The sequence below is a fragment of the Pezoporus flaviventris genome, unplaced genomic scaffold, assembly GCF_033815535.1.
Source record: "Pezoporus flaviventris isolate CSIRO_AGI_PZ_B2104156 unplaced genomic scaffold, CSIRO_AGI_Pfla_v1 ptg000116l, whole genome shotgun sequence".
Classification (NCBI taxonomy): Eukaryota; Metazoa; Chordata; class Aves; order Psittaciformes; family Psittacidae; genus Pezoporus; species Pezoporus flaviventris.
The window spans coordinates 1,658,705-1,671,811 of record NW_026892664.1 but is presented as its reverse complement, the minus strand read 5'-3'; the positions used below and the strand labels follow the sequence as shown (position 1 = coordinate 1,671,811).

Below are 13,107 nucleotides of genomic sequence, written 5' to 3'. Positions count from 1 at the left end.
AATGTCCAGCCTTGCCACCTAAGTGACAGTTTTGTAAACTCACTCTTAAAGTTTTCAGCTGCTCTAGCAATGGCATTGGAAAGAAGACAAACATTTCCTACATTATTTTCCTTTTTTTTTCTTTTTTTTTTTCTTTTTCTGTAGCCTATGAGTATACAACTCCATGGCTTTCAGTTGTGCATGAGAATTACCTAATAGTTTGCTACAGTCAGCTTCAGGTTAAGACAAAAGAGAAATTAACAATGCAGTAACATGAACCCCAGCCTGAATAAATCATTGTTGCACTTATATGATGTCTCCGAAACATCAAACATGACTTTTTTTAATCAGTTCTCTTCTCTCAGCAGTTACACACTGACATATTAAACAATTTGAACAACAACAAATATATCACAATTGGAATATAGCACATTATTTCCCAGTATCAGACCAAAAATTAACAAACCCACTATATTCAATTTTATTTACAGTTTAAAAAGATTTTCATATTTGTAAATCTTTTAGCATAAAAATTATTTTTAATGAAGAAAAGGGGAGAAAGTCACAAGACAAGGTATTCTCATTTGGAGAAACTGCTGTGGTGGCCTCTAGAATTTCAGAGAGACAAGAATAATTTTTAAAAGATAAGTTACTAGTTTTGGAAATAATTTCTCTTTTTGCATGTGCATCAGGAGCAGGAATAACTTTTTCAGCTTTAAGTACTGACAGGGATATCAAATAAGCTCTGTTGGCTTTCCCTTCTGCCTAGCTTGTAAAGTACACTTAATTATAACAAAAGGGTACTTTGCTCTGTCAACAAGTTGTGAAGTCACTTGCTCAACCTTTTTCCTCTCATTCCCTCTGCTATTCCTTTTTTTCTGATTAATTTTTTGCATTTCCTGATTTTTATCTTGGGAAAACAAAAGGCAGCTGCACTAAGTTACATGAACCAGCAAAGTGACTCTGCTAGTTAGTGATCTGCAGGTTCTAAACAGTGAGTTGCGTGAAATGAAAAGGGGAGTGTCGTGTTGCAAAAACTCTTTTCTCTCCCTTGTCTACGGCTGTATTTCTAATCAGCAGAAGATACATCTTGCTTGGAGTCAACCCCCTTTCTCTCTGCACATTCTTAACCTTCTATCTTACGCACGGATCACTGGTTAGCTTAGAAATGCACAGACAGAAAAGGGAGAGCTGACGTGAGGTTTGATGGCAATAATGGCTGTTTATAAGCCTGATCCATTACATTTAGTGGACACCTCCATTTTTGTCTCCCTGAAAAGGTATAAATAATAAAATGGTATAGCTTCAGCTCAGAGGTGCCTTGGTAAATATTTTAACTATTTACAAGACCACATCAATAACAAAAGAAGCATCTGTATGAGCCATACAGAGGCCTCTGAATCATTAGAATAGTACCCAGATGGTTTTTACAATTCATCAACAATAAAATGTCATCATGATAGAGCTTTTGTGACATCATTGATATTTTTATATGGCACTGTTCACTACTCCAAACTCATTCTTTTCCCCAAGAACGTCTTAGTGAATATTCCTTTTTTCCCAAGAGGAAAAGAAAAAAAACCAAACCAGGAAACAAAACCCAAAGAAAGCCAAAAGAAAAACTTATACTAAGGATCTGCACATAAGGTAGGTCCAGCTGCAGTCATTCTCTCCAAATAATCAAGGATCCAGATCACTAACACATCTCTGAGACACATATTAGTTGGAGTACATCAAGGTTAGCTCTGTGTCAAATCCCTTGACACACCCAGGCTACTTGGGCAGTAGCTGTTGATAGTTTTTGTTTGATTTTAACTTTGTTTCTATCACTATCACATCCAGCAGGTCATACACAGTGACAAAACAGGAAAGAAAATTCAGTTGTCACAAAATGAACCTGATGGGTTTCCTATTTAAGACCTGACAGAGCAGGTCTAGGGATAAAGAGAAGTTTATTCTCTTTCCTCATAAAGCAAAATACTTGGAAGTGACAACACACAGCTATATAGACAGCATTAGAGATCTGGGCTTTACGTAACTAGAGGCTCTGGGTGCCTGGTTTTTAGGTGCCAGTTCAAAACAAACAGGAATAAGCCATGAAATTTTAGAAAAGTGCTGAATCCCCACTTGTTAAAAACACAATGTTTCACACTGAGTTGTTAGTCTAATTGAGTAATCTTATATGAAACCAGTAATAATTTTTAATAAGATCAGACTCCAGTTTTTGGCTGCTTTTATTCTTATTCATGCATATTATAAGCCAGGCTGGGCTTTAAATAGTCTTGTCTAAAGAATTTACTCAATTCCATAATATTCCTTCAACCACTGAAGTTTCAGTTACTAAATGAAAAAAAAACACTTTCTAAAATGTTATTTCAGATAGCTTGAATAGTTATTTTATAATGTCTATACATGAGTACTAAATATTTTCTCTCTAACTGATCAAAATCTTGATAAAAAAATTAAATTCCACCAGTGTAAAATGTACAAAAGTGCAAACATATGTAAGAAAATGAACATTGGTTCTAAGGAATATGATTACATCCATTCTTTATATCCCTACACACACACACACTCTCTGAGAAAGATGGGAAAATGTGATACAGACGAAAGCTAAGGAATAGCAACAATAAAACTACGTATTTTTCAAAATAGCAATACTGTAATATAAAGCTTGAACCCTTTTCCCTCCCAAAGATAAGCAAAACTTTTAGAAGTAAAGCAATTCGGAAGCATTCCTGAATATCAATGCTACCGCAATTCCAAAATTTGGTCAATAAAATTAACAGCCATCCTTTGAATGGAATATCACACCTCTAAATGAGTTCAAGCTGGTGGTGGTATTGTCCAGTGGAATGCGAGATTTACATTTCACAGCTCCTTACCAAAGTAATGAATGAATCTGTTCTCATAAACAAAGAATCCCAGTTTCATGTTATTTCAATGGCTCTCCAACAGTGTGTGCCTCCACAAAGAAAAATATTTATCATGTTTGTGCTCAGCTCCAATTCTAAATGGGACCATAATAAAAGGACACCATAAAACCCATTTTCACAGCTGAGTTTGCAATTTAATGAACAGATGCAAACAACACTCTTTGGAGATCAACAGTTGAAAAATAAATTAAATAGAAGACTCCCTACATTACAATGGGAACAATTGGAATGGCCTCCAGCAATATGTAGTAGAGTCACAAGGCTCGTGTCCTTGGACTGTTCACAGGCATCAACCTTTGAAGTATGTTATCATGACATCAATGCAAATCAGTCAGATGATTTCAAGGAAAAAGCTAGTTTCTTTCTTTACATGACCCTAAATATTAAATAATTACTCTGCAAACACCAAATATTTTCAAACATATTATACTTGCACCGAGTTGTCATTATGTATTTCCTAAGCCATTGCATTCCTTACTCTCCTTTACTTTCCAAAAAATGTCATCACATTCTTTTTTCAATGCAAATATTATAATTCAATTTAAAAACTTCAGATCTTAGAAATAACAGTTTGACACTGTTGTTTCATACAGAGTTTTCCAAAGTGTACACTGGTAGTTTTTGGGGGTTTCAGTGAAGTCAGTGAGAAATTTCCCCTCAACATAATTTAGAATAGTTAATCTGAGTTCTTAAGAGTCAACCTTTTAAACAGTATACTAAACCAAAGGGTGATTTTGCATATTACATGGTTGCAATTGTATTTTAATTTGAGTCTTAGATGACATGCATTAGGTTATTGTCAGTAGCCAGAGATTTCACAAGAACACAGTAATTCACCAATTATACCTACTTTTCTCAGCAAATTTGTGTCTTGGTATTACTCAGAGTACAACAATACTACATTAGATCAATAGCAAGAGTGGAAGAGAGAGGGTAGAATCTAGATTTGCAAGGAAATTTTAACATGCTTTTTCTGGATCACAATTAGACTACATGATTGTTGATCTTTGAATATGCTTATAGATCATTAATTCTGTGAAGTGGTAACTGGTAAGAATCAGTTATGTGCTCAGGAATATTACCTCTTGAGGTGACCAAAGGTAATAGACTAACACAATTGAATTTCTATAGTAAAACAACTAAACCCTGCAATATTAAAGCTATCAGAAATCTATGCCATGGCCTGAAGAGCTTAAATTGCAATATTGGGGTCAGGTAAAAAAAAACAAAACAACAAAACAATTTGGTCTTCACTCTTCTATGGCTGGCACAGCCTTCCCCATTGCTACTAGCCCAAAATGAGATTAATTTTTTAGATTTTAATATTGCTTAGGCAAAGTTCTTAAATCTTAGAAGTCTTCTCATTTTGTAGGATCTGGCTTAATAGTTATTTCAGTATCTAGTATGCTAGTACAAAAAAAGTTATTAACACCCCTCTCACACTCCCCCTACTCTCTCACTCCCATAAAATAAGCTCCCCAGTAAAAGCAAATTTTAATGAAAAAAGACTGTACTTCAAAACTCTGACCTGGCCAGTTGCCCAAGCAAGGACTCTGCCTAACAACAGACTAAATATAGTATCAAGAAAGAAGAAACTATCCGGGGTTAAAATACATTGTTTGTCCTTGCAGATTCTTTGGATTAATTAAGATTCATTTGGCCTTTTCATCTGTCATGAGAATCCTCTGATTACATGTATGATTATATTTTGATGGAAGTAGTATAATAACTAAACTGAGCAATGATAAAAGCTTCGAGGGAAGTATCTTCACCAGTATCTTCACCTGGAAAACATCAGAGGGTTTGAGGGGACTCCTGCTCTCTAGGATAGAACATACTGAGAATCCCAGCATAATTTGTCACAATAAGCTTTACAGAACGACTAGAAAGGCAGAAAACACAGTGATATGTGAAACATTTTCAAACTGCCTACGTCACAAGCTTTATCTGTGCGTTTTTGATCTGGATAAATGAGTTGAACTTTGAAAGTGAAATGGTGAAATACCTTTCCCATAGTAGACTCCCCCACTCATCTAGATGGTACTGCTTTGATTTCAAACCAGTTGTTAATAAAATTAATTTTTAGTCTTGAGATTCTACATGTGCATTTTCAGGTCCACTTTTAATTTCTATTCTTAAAGGGACCTTAGAACCACAGCTTTCTTAGAGTATAGTAAAATTCTGCATGTTATGTGAACATGCACATTGTTTGTGAAATATGTGCTACTTCATGAGTGTATGAATTAAAGTTTATGTAAAGGTGTCACAGAAAATGAGCTAATTGGTGCTCCTCTGAAGTGCTAGTTAGAGTAATTTTTATCAAGATACTCTAATGTATAAAGTGCAATTTTAAAAAGTGATTTAAGAATGTGTACTTTAATGCCTCAGTAATCAAGAATCAGCTCAGAAAATAATGATCACTTTTATGGTAGCACACTTCATAGAGCTCTAATCCCATCAGATGGTATTTTAAACACTGAAAGTAATGTCAATTTCTCCCCAGAGTTATTTCACATTGCTTTTTAATTAAAATATGACTTAAAATAATGGGCCCTGAACAGAAAGCTTTAATGCTGGTAAGCATCCCTTCTGTAAAGTCAGGTGGTCAGCTGAGCACACCACACACTGCATTGTTAAAAGTCTTCTCGGAATACAAAGTCAGGTAGCAAATTGCTTCTCAGGTGATTATGCAGGCTCTGCTCCAAAGTCCACTTACATGAATAGGAGCATTTCCATTTATTTTAACAGGCTTTGGCTCAGGTTCCAAGAAATGCGTTCTTTCACTTACATTCCAAGTTAGCACAATTCCACTTAATTACTAAACATTGGAGACCTAACTGGACATTTATATATAATAAAGTTTCCAGTTCTTGGAAAGCAAATATTGATACCTTTCTTTTTTTTTTTTCCCCAAGTGTAATTAGTGCTCATAGCAGATGTGATATCAACAGTTTGAAAGTCTGTATTTTGATGCTGGAATGTTGCACTCAGGCTTGCTGGAGTTGATGGTTGATTTTCTCATCAATAACAGCATGAGGAAGGATACTTAACCATACCTGAGTTCTTGAGATTTTTCATTTGTTTTCATTGTGCAAGTCTATTATTGTCAAAATGTGAGGTTTTATCAGACAAATTCAACCTACCGTTTGATGCATGTTGTATGTCAAATCCACAAATTACATGACTCTGATACAAGCTGAGTCTCTACTGAGATATATACGGACATTTACAGATCTTAGAGCTACCACTTCAGTCACAAGCAGAGCAATCAATATCTGTATCAGGCATACTACAAAGGGAAACCATGGCCAAATGTTTGAGGTTTCATATGATTTTTTTTAGCTATGATTTTTTTAAAGTGTTCACTTTAACAATCATACATCTTAGTATTTCCAACAGTTGTTTGTAAAACATTTCACACATGAAGAATAAACATGATTTTGATGCAAAATTACTCTTATTCTAAATCTAATTTGGCCTTCACAAGCTTTTGCAGATTCTTCATATACTAAAACTGAAGCGGAAAGCAAGATTTAATAAAGATGTCATCAACTACCCCATCACTTCCTTAGTTTTGAGGTCACTATGCAGGACTAATATGTAGCAGAAAAAAGAACCTAATCTGAATGTGGAATACTAGCTGATAATGATTCTGGAAGACTGACATCCTGCCCCCTTCCCTTCCTCCTTCCTGTGTGTTCAATCTATTTTGATGACAAATTGAAGACACCTTTTTACTCCTGAATTTTCTTCACGTTATGGAGTTTCCTTCTGTCTCAGGTTTGTTATATCAACTTTCTATGAAGGGTTTGCCAGAAAACAAACAGGAAAAAAAAAACAGTATCACATTCAAAGAACTTGCCCTAAATATTTAGCAGTTTCTAGCTGTTAGCTGAAGCCTTTTTCGTGCAAGAGATTGTTGTTGGAGACAGACTTACACTGTAAACTGGACAAACTTGTTATTCTGAGACAGCAGCAATTCCCCAAATATTTCCTAACCCAAGATGAACAGACGAGCTATTTATAGCTTTTCACACATGCACAAAACCTAATTCTCATCTCAGTCGGTATGAAAAGTCTAATGCTTTTAGTGACAGAGAATTTGATCATTCATGAGTTGCAAACACAGTGTTAATTGTAGAAACGGTTGGGCTGATTCAAAGGAAGTTCACAGTATCAATATCAGTATAAAACTGAGGTCATAATTTGACTCCTTCACTGTAATAAGGATGGTAAACCCTTTACCAAAAAACCTTATTAAAGTAAACCTTAGAATTGAGAAATATTCATAGCAATAAAATGTAATAATGCAACTGCCTTAAGGATTGTATGCTTTATGCTCAACAATAATAACCCCACTTTCCATCATTTGCATTGGTCATTAAACATAAAGCTAAAAGCAAAAGGCAAAAATCAAATTCCTTAGGATTCATTTTCTTTCTCTACTGCTGGATTCATCAAGTAATCATTTGTCCTGGGTTCAGCAGTAGCAGTCATTTTTCTCCTCCTTGGTAGCTGGTGCAGTGCAGTGTTTTGACTTTCGGCTTGGGAACAGAGCTGATAACAAGGATGTTTTGGTTTGGCCAAGGACTTTGTGAGCCTCATGCTCTGCCAGGGAGGAGGGGAAGCCGGGAGGAAGCAGAGACAGGACACCTGACCCAAACTGACCAAAGAGGTATTCCATACCACAGCACGTCATGCCCAGGATGTAACTGGGAGTTAGCCGGAAGGGCCGGGAGGCTGCAGGGTTGGAACAGGGTCGGTGCTTGGTCGGGCTTGGTGGGCGAGTTATCGGTTGGCTGGTGGTGAGGTGTTGTATTCTCTTCCCTTGTTATTTCCTTTATCATTATTGGTGTTAGCAGTAGTGATTTGTGTTATACCTTAGTTACTAAACTGTTCTTATCTCAACCTGTGGGAGTTGCATTCTTTTCGATTCTCCTCTCCGTCCCTCCGGGAGCAGGGGGAGGGAAAGAAGGGGGGGGAGTAAGTGAACGAGTTACCTGACTGGGTTTAAACCACGACAGTTCTTTTTTGGCGCCCAACGTGGGGCACGAAGGGTTGAGATAACGACAGATCTGACCGGATTAATAGTCACTCATCACAATGCTGATTTATTGGCTCTCAGAGTTGTTCTTGTTGATCTCACAGCTTCAGAATGTTGTAACTTACGTAGAGCCGGTATTTGCTGTGTTAGTGTTTATCAAGTGTGGGGCCTGGGCTAAGGTTCTCGTCTCACTGTGCTTTATGGCAATGGCTTGTAATACGGGCGGGCTCCAGCAGCAGGGCGGGACGGACGTGGCCGTGGACTTGTACCTGGCCGTCCGGCTGCTCTTCACCGTCCTGGCCCTCGCCCTACTCTCCATCTTCGTGAGGCCGCGGGGAGCCAAGCTCCACAACGGCCGAGAGCATCCCCCGGAAGCCGCCCGCCGAGCCCCAGGAGGATGCAGGATACCACGCAGCATTTCCCAGCAGGCAGAGGAGGAAGAGCTGGACTCAGGAAAAGAGAAGCTGGTGGTGGGAGAGCCGGCAAGCACAGCAGCTACACCAGCCCCAGTGACAAGTACAGCAGCATTGTTTGAGAGTTCTGAAGGTTTTGAATGGCCTTTGGGTATCCTCGGGACCTGCCTGCTGATTGTGGTGGGGATCCGCATGTTGGCACACACACAGACTGTGTTCTACCCACAACCATTTTGTCTGATCTCAGAAGTTAAGCAGAGTCAGGTTTGGGTCTTATCTGGGGTTAGACGACAATATAGGGGGACCAAGAAGTTTTCTCCAAGGAAGGACAGTCATGAGTGGCAGGGTGTGTGGGACAGCATGGGCAAGTATCTAGTCCACTGGGCCCCTCCAGTGCTTTGGAAGCATCGGAGATGGAAGGCAGCTGTATGGAGTCCCCAGCAACAAGCTGAAGAAACTGCTGAAGGGGACAGTGAATTATTTTGAGCCTGGTGGGCCCATGGAACTTCAGGCCATCAGAGCAGAGATGCAACATAGAGATGGACTCATGATCGAGGGGTGGACTTAGCAATGGACACTATTGCCCAGGTTATTCACGAGTGTGAACACTGCACACAGCCTCTCCTGCTCTGACTGTTACAAGAGATGGAGCCTGACATCATGGACCAGATGGACTCAGCAGCTTTATAGGGACTGGTCCATGCACTAAGATAAGAGTATATTGAAAATGGGGGATCTGAGCATGACGTGAATGGTATGGAATAAGGGGTGGATAATGTCCTGGGTTCAGCAGTAGCAGTCATGTTTCTCCCTCTTGGTAGCTGGTGCAGTGTTTTGACTTTCAGCTCGGGAACAGAGCTGATAGAGATGTTTTGGTTTGGCCAAAGACTTTGTGAGCCTCATGCTCTGCCAGGGAGGAGGGGAAGCTGGGAGGAAGCAGAGACAGGACACCTGACCCAAACTGACCAAAGAGCTATTCCATACCACAGCACGTCATGGCCAGGATGTAACTGGGAGTTAGCCGGAAGGGCTGGGAGACTGCAGGGTTGGAGGAGGTATCGGTCAGAGCTTGGTCGGGCTAGGGGGGGCGACTTATTGGTCGGCTGGTGGTGAGGTGTTGTATTCTCTTCCTTGTTATTTCCTTTATCATTATTATCATTGGTGGTAGCAGTAGTGATTTGTGTTATACCTTAGTTACTAAACTGTTCTTAGCTCAACCCTGGGAGTTGCATTCTTTTCGATTCTCCTCTCCGTCCCTCTGGGAGTAGGGGGAGGGAAAGAAGGGGGGGAGTGAGTGAACGAGTTATCTGACTGGGTTTAAACCACGACAGTCCCTCACCTCCAATAAAATTCCTCACTCTTACCTGTGAGTTCTTTCGGCCTGGGAACAGCACTGATAGCACTGACGTTTTTAGTTACTGCTCACATGTTTAGACTGACCAAGGACTTTGTGAGCCTCATGCTCTGCCAGGGAGGAGGGGAAGCCAGGAGGAAGCAGAGACAGGACACCTGACCCAAACTGACCAAAGAGGTATTCCATACCACAGCACGTCATGCCCAGGATGTAACTGAGAGTTACCTGGAAGGGCTGGGGTTGCAGGGTTGGACGAGGTATTGGTTGGTGCATGGTTGGACTGGGGGGGTGGAGGAGTTATCAGTCAGTGGGTGATGAGGTTTTGTATTCTCTTCCCTTGTTATTTCCTTTATTATTATTGGTGGTGTTTTGTGTTATACATTAGTTACTAAAACATTCTTATCTCAACCAGTGGGAGTTCCATTCTTCTGATTTTCTTCCCCATCCCTCTGAGAGCAGGGGGAGGGCAAGGGGGGGGGGGTGCGGTGCGTGTGTGTGTGAGAGAGAGACTGTGTGCCTGGGTTTAAACCCAGTTTTCAATGTCAATCTGTTTTTCTGCTGGAAGGCACCAGACTGACAGTCCAGGAGATGCACTGCAGGAGCGTAGAACAGGATTTCTGAGTGGTTTTGAATGTCTTCCTTCCCCATGGGGTACTGGGCTAAAACCAAGGCTTGAGACGTGGGAAGATCAATATAACAGAGGGAGAAATAACTCTCAATCAATTTTGGAAACAAGAAAAATATGTAATTCAAAGATTATTGAAAAGAACTACATGAAGGCAAAAAAAGCCACTAAGAATACGTGGGTGCGCTTGTGCAGGGTGAATAATGCAGCTTGAAGTCCCAGATACAGTCAGCTGGTTATTGCACTTGCTCCATCAGCTTCATCAGGGGACCCAGGCCAGCAGCACCTTGGCTGTTCAGGGGTGAGGAAGACCCCAGATCCTCTCTCCCTCCAGCACTAAGGCTCTTTGTACCCCTGCTTAAATTCACAGCAGAGCAGAGGCTCAGATAAGACTTGTCCCCATTTAGCATAAGGGCTTTGTTGACCAACAGACTGTCAGAGATTTATTTCACAGAATCCCAGCCTGGTTTGTGTTGGAAGGGTCTTTAAAGCTCGTCCAGATCCAATCCCCCTCCAACGGGCAGGGACACCTTCCGCTAGAGCAGCTTGCTCCGAGCCCTGTGTCCAACCTGGCCTTGAACACTGCCAGGGATGGGGCAGCCACAGCTTCTCTGGCCACCCTGTGCCAGCGCCTCAGCACCCTCACAGGGAAGAGCTTCTGCCTAAGAGCTCATCTCAGTCTCCCTTCTGGCAGGCTCAAGCCATTCTCCTTGGCCTGTCCCTACAGGCCCTTGTCCAAAGCTCCTCCCCAGGCTTCTTGTAGCCCCTTTAGGTACTGGAAGCTTCTCTGAGGTCTCCACACAGCTTCTCTTCTCCAGGATGAACAGACCCAATATTATCAGCCTGGCTCCGTATGGGAGGTGCTCCAGCCCCTGACCATCCTCGTTGCCTCCCCTGTACTTGCTTCAGCAGCTCCGTGACCTCCTTGTGTTGCAGACGCCAGAGCTGTATCAAATCCTCTTGACCTTCCCGCAGTTCATCATTGAGAAAATGCTTATCAAGCAGGCAATGGAGACAGTGGTCAGTGCCTTATGTGAAGTCTGAGCCTCCTTTTTGTGGGCTCTACTTTCATTTAGCACAATAAAGACACAAAAAACCAAGGTGGTGTCTCAGGGCTGCTATTGAGGAGCTGATACTTATTTGGATGAAATATTGAATTCTCAGGCATCACTTAAAACCACCTGAGGCTCTTTGAAGAGAACCATTTGTTGTGCAGGTTCTCCATACCCTGCACTTGCTTTGTGATCTCCTTAACTGTAATAATGACCAATAGGGACCAATAATAACAAATAATGGCCAGTAATTACCAAATCCATGACCACCTGTTTCTTCCTTACCTCCACAGTACTGAAGAGCTCCAAATGTGCTTTCAAACCCTGCATAGATGTGGCAGCAGCTTTCGCTCCCACAGCCTCCTCAGAGCTGCCTTCACCTCCTTGTTCCTCAGGCTGTAGATGAGGGGGTTGAGGGTTGGGGTGAGGATGGAGTAAAACAGCGACACCAGCTTTGCCTGATCCCATGAGGATGCCTCATGAGGCTGGACGTAGGTGAGGATCCCGGGTGCATAGAAGATGGTGATGGCAGCCAAGTGGGAGGCGCAGGTAGAGAAGACCTTCAGCCTCCTCGTGGCCAAAGGGATCTGCAGGACGGTGTGGAGGATGTAGGTGTAGGACACCAGGATCATCAGGAGAGAGACCATGGCAATAAACACAGTGCTGTAAACCTGCAAGACCTCATTTGTGCTTGTGTCTGAGCAGGAGAGCTGCAGGAGGGTGGGCAGCTCACAGAAGAAGTGGTTGATGCTCCTGCCCTGACAGAAGGACAACCTCCCTGCCAGCGTGATGTGCACCAGGGAGGTGAGGAACCCGATGCTGTACACCAGCACCATCATGCCATAGCAACGCGCCCTGGTCATGGTAGTGGTGTAGAGCAGGGGCTTGCACACAGCCGTGTATCGGTCATAAGCCATTACCCCATAGAGAAAGCTCTCACAGATAGCCAGAGCCATGAAAATATACATCTGGGCAAAGCAACCCCAAAAGGAGATGTGGCTTCTCCCCAGCAGGAAGGTCTCCAGAGCTTTTGGGATGATAGCAGAGGAAAGGCAAAAATCCATGCAGGATAAGTGGCTCAGGAAGAAGTACATGGGGATGTGGAGGTGGGGGTCAGTGTTGATCAGCAGGATCATCGTCAGGTTCCCCAGCACCATGAAAACATAGAGGGATAAGAAGATTGTGAAGATGGTGGTTTGTAGCGCTGGGGCATCAGAGAAACCCAAGAGGATGAAGCTGGAGAGAACTGTGAGGTTTCCTGTATCCGTCATTTGAACAAGTTGATGGATTTGGATTGAAAAGAATCAGTGAAATACACCCCTAGAAGAGAAATAATGTGGAAGTTTAGTTGGAATATAATCCATAAAGTAAATGCAATGGAAAATGGTGTATTTGTAATGCTGTATTTCTGTGTGCAGCCCAAGATCTGAAGTCAGAGAAGTGAAGGAGCTCATTACAAAACCTGAAATTAAAAGAGAATAATTCCACCATGATTGATATACACTTCACTAATGATACACAGGGAAACATCATGTCTATCAAAGTATAATACAATAAAATCTAATAAATACATCTCAGAATGTGGAAAACAGAAAAGATTTTGTATTTTCTTCACTGATTTCTGGGAATTTTAAGGATTTTTTTTCTCCTTTTTGTATTTTTCAGAGTGGATCAGTGCTCTTCTGTAGCTTCTTTACTTGTGCT

General features: G+C 41.4%; 1 protein-coding gene across 1 annotated transcript; it reads right to left on the bottom strand.

The window, feature by feature from the left end:
• Positions 1–11,744: 11,744 nt before the first annotated feature.
• On the bottom strand, positions 11,745–12,674 carry LOC133282196 (olfactory receptor 8I2-like; the record flags this gene model as incomplete). Its single annotated transcript, XM_061478262.1, has 1 exon — positions 11,745–12,674. A coding segment is annotated over exon 1 (930 nt), but the record flags the coding sequence as incomplete, so codon positions are not given.
• Positions 12,675–13,107: the final 433 nt, after the last annotated feature.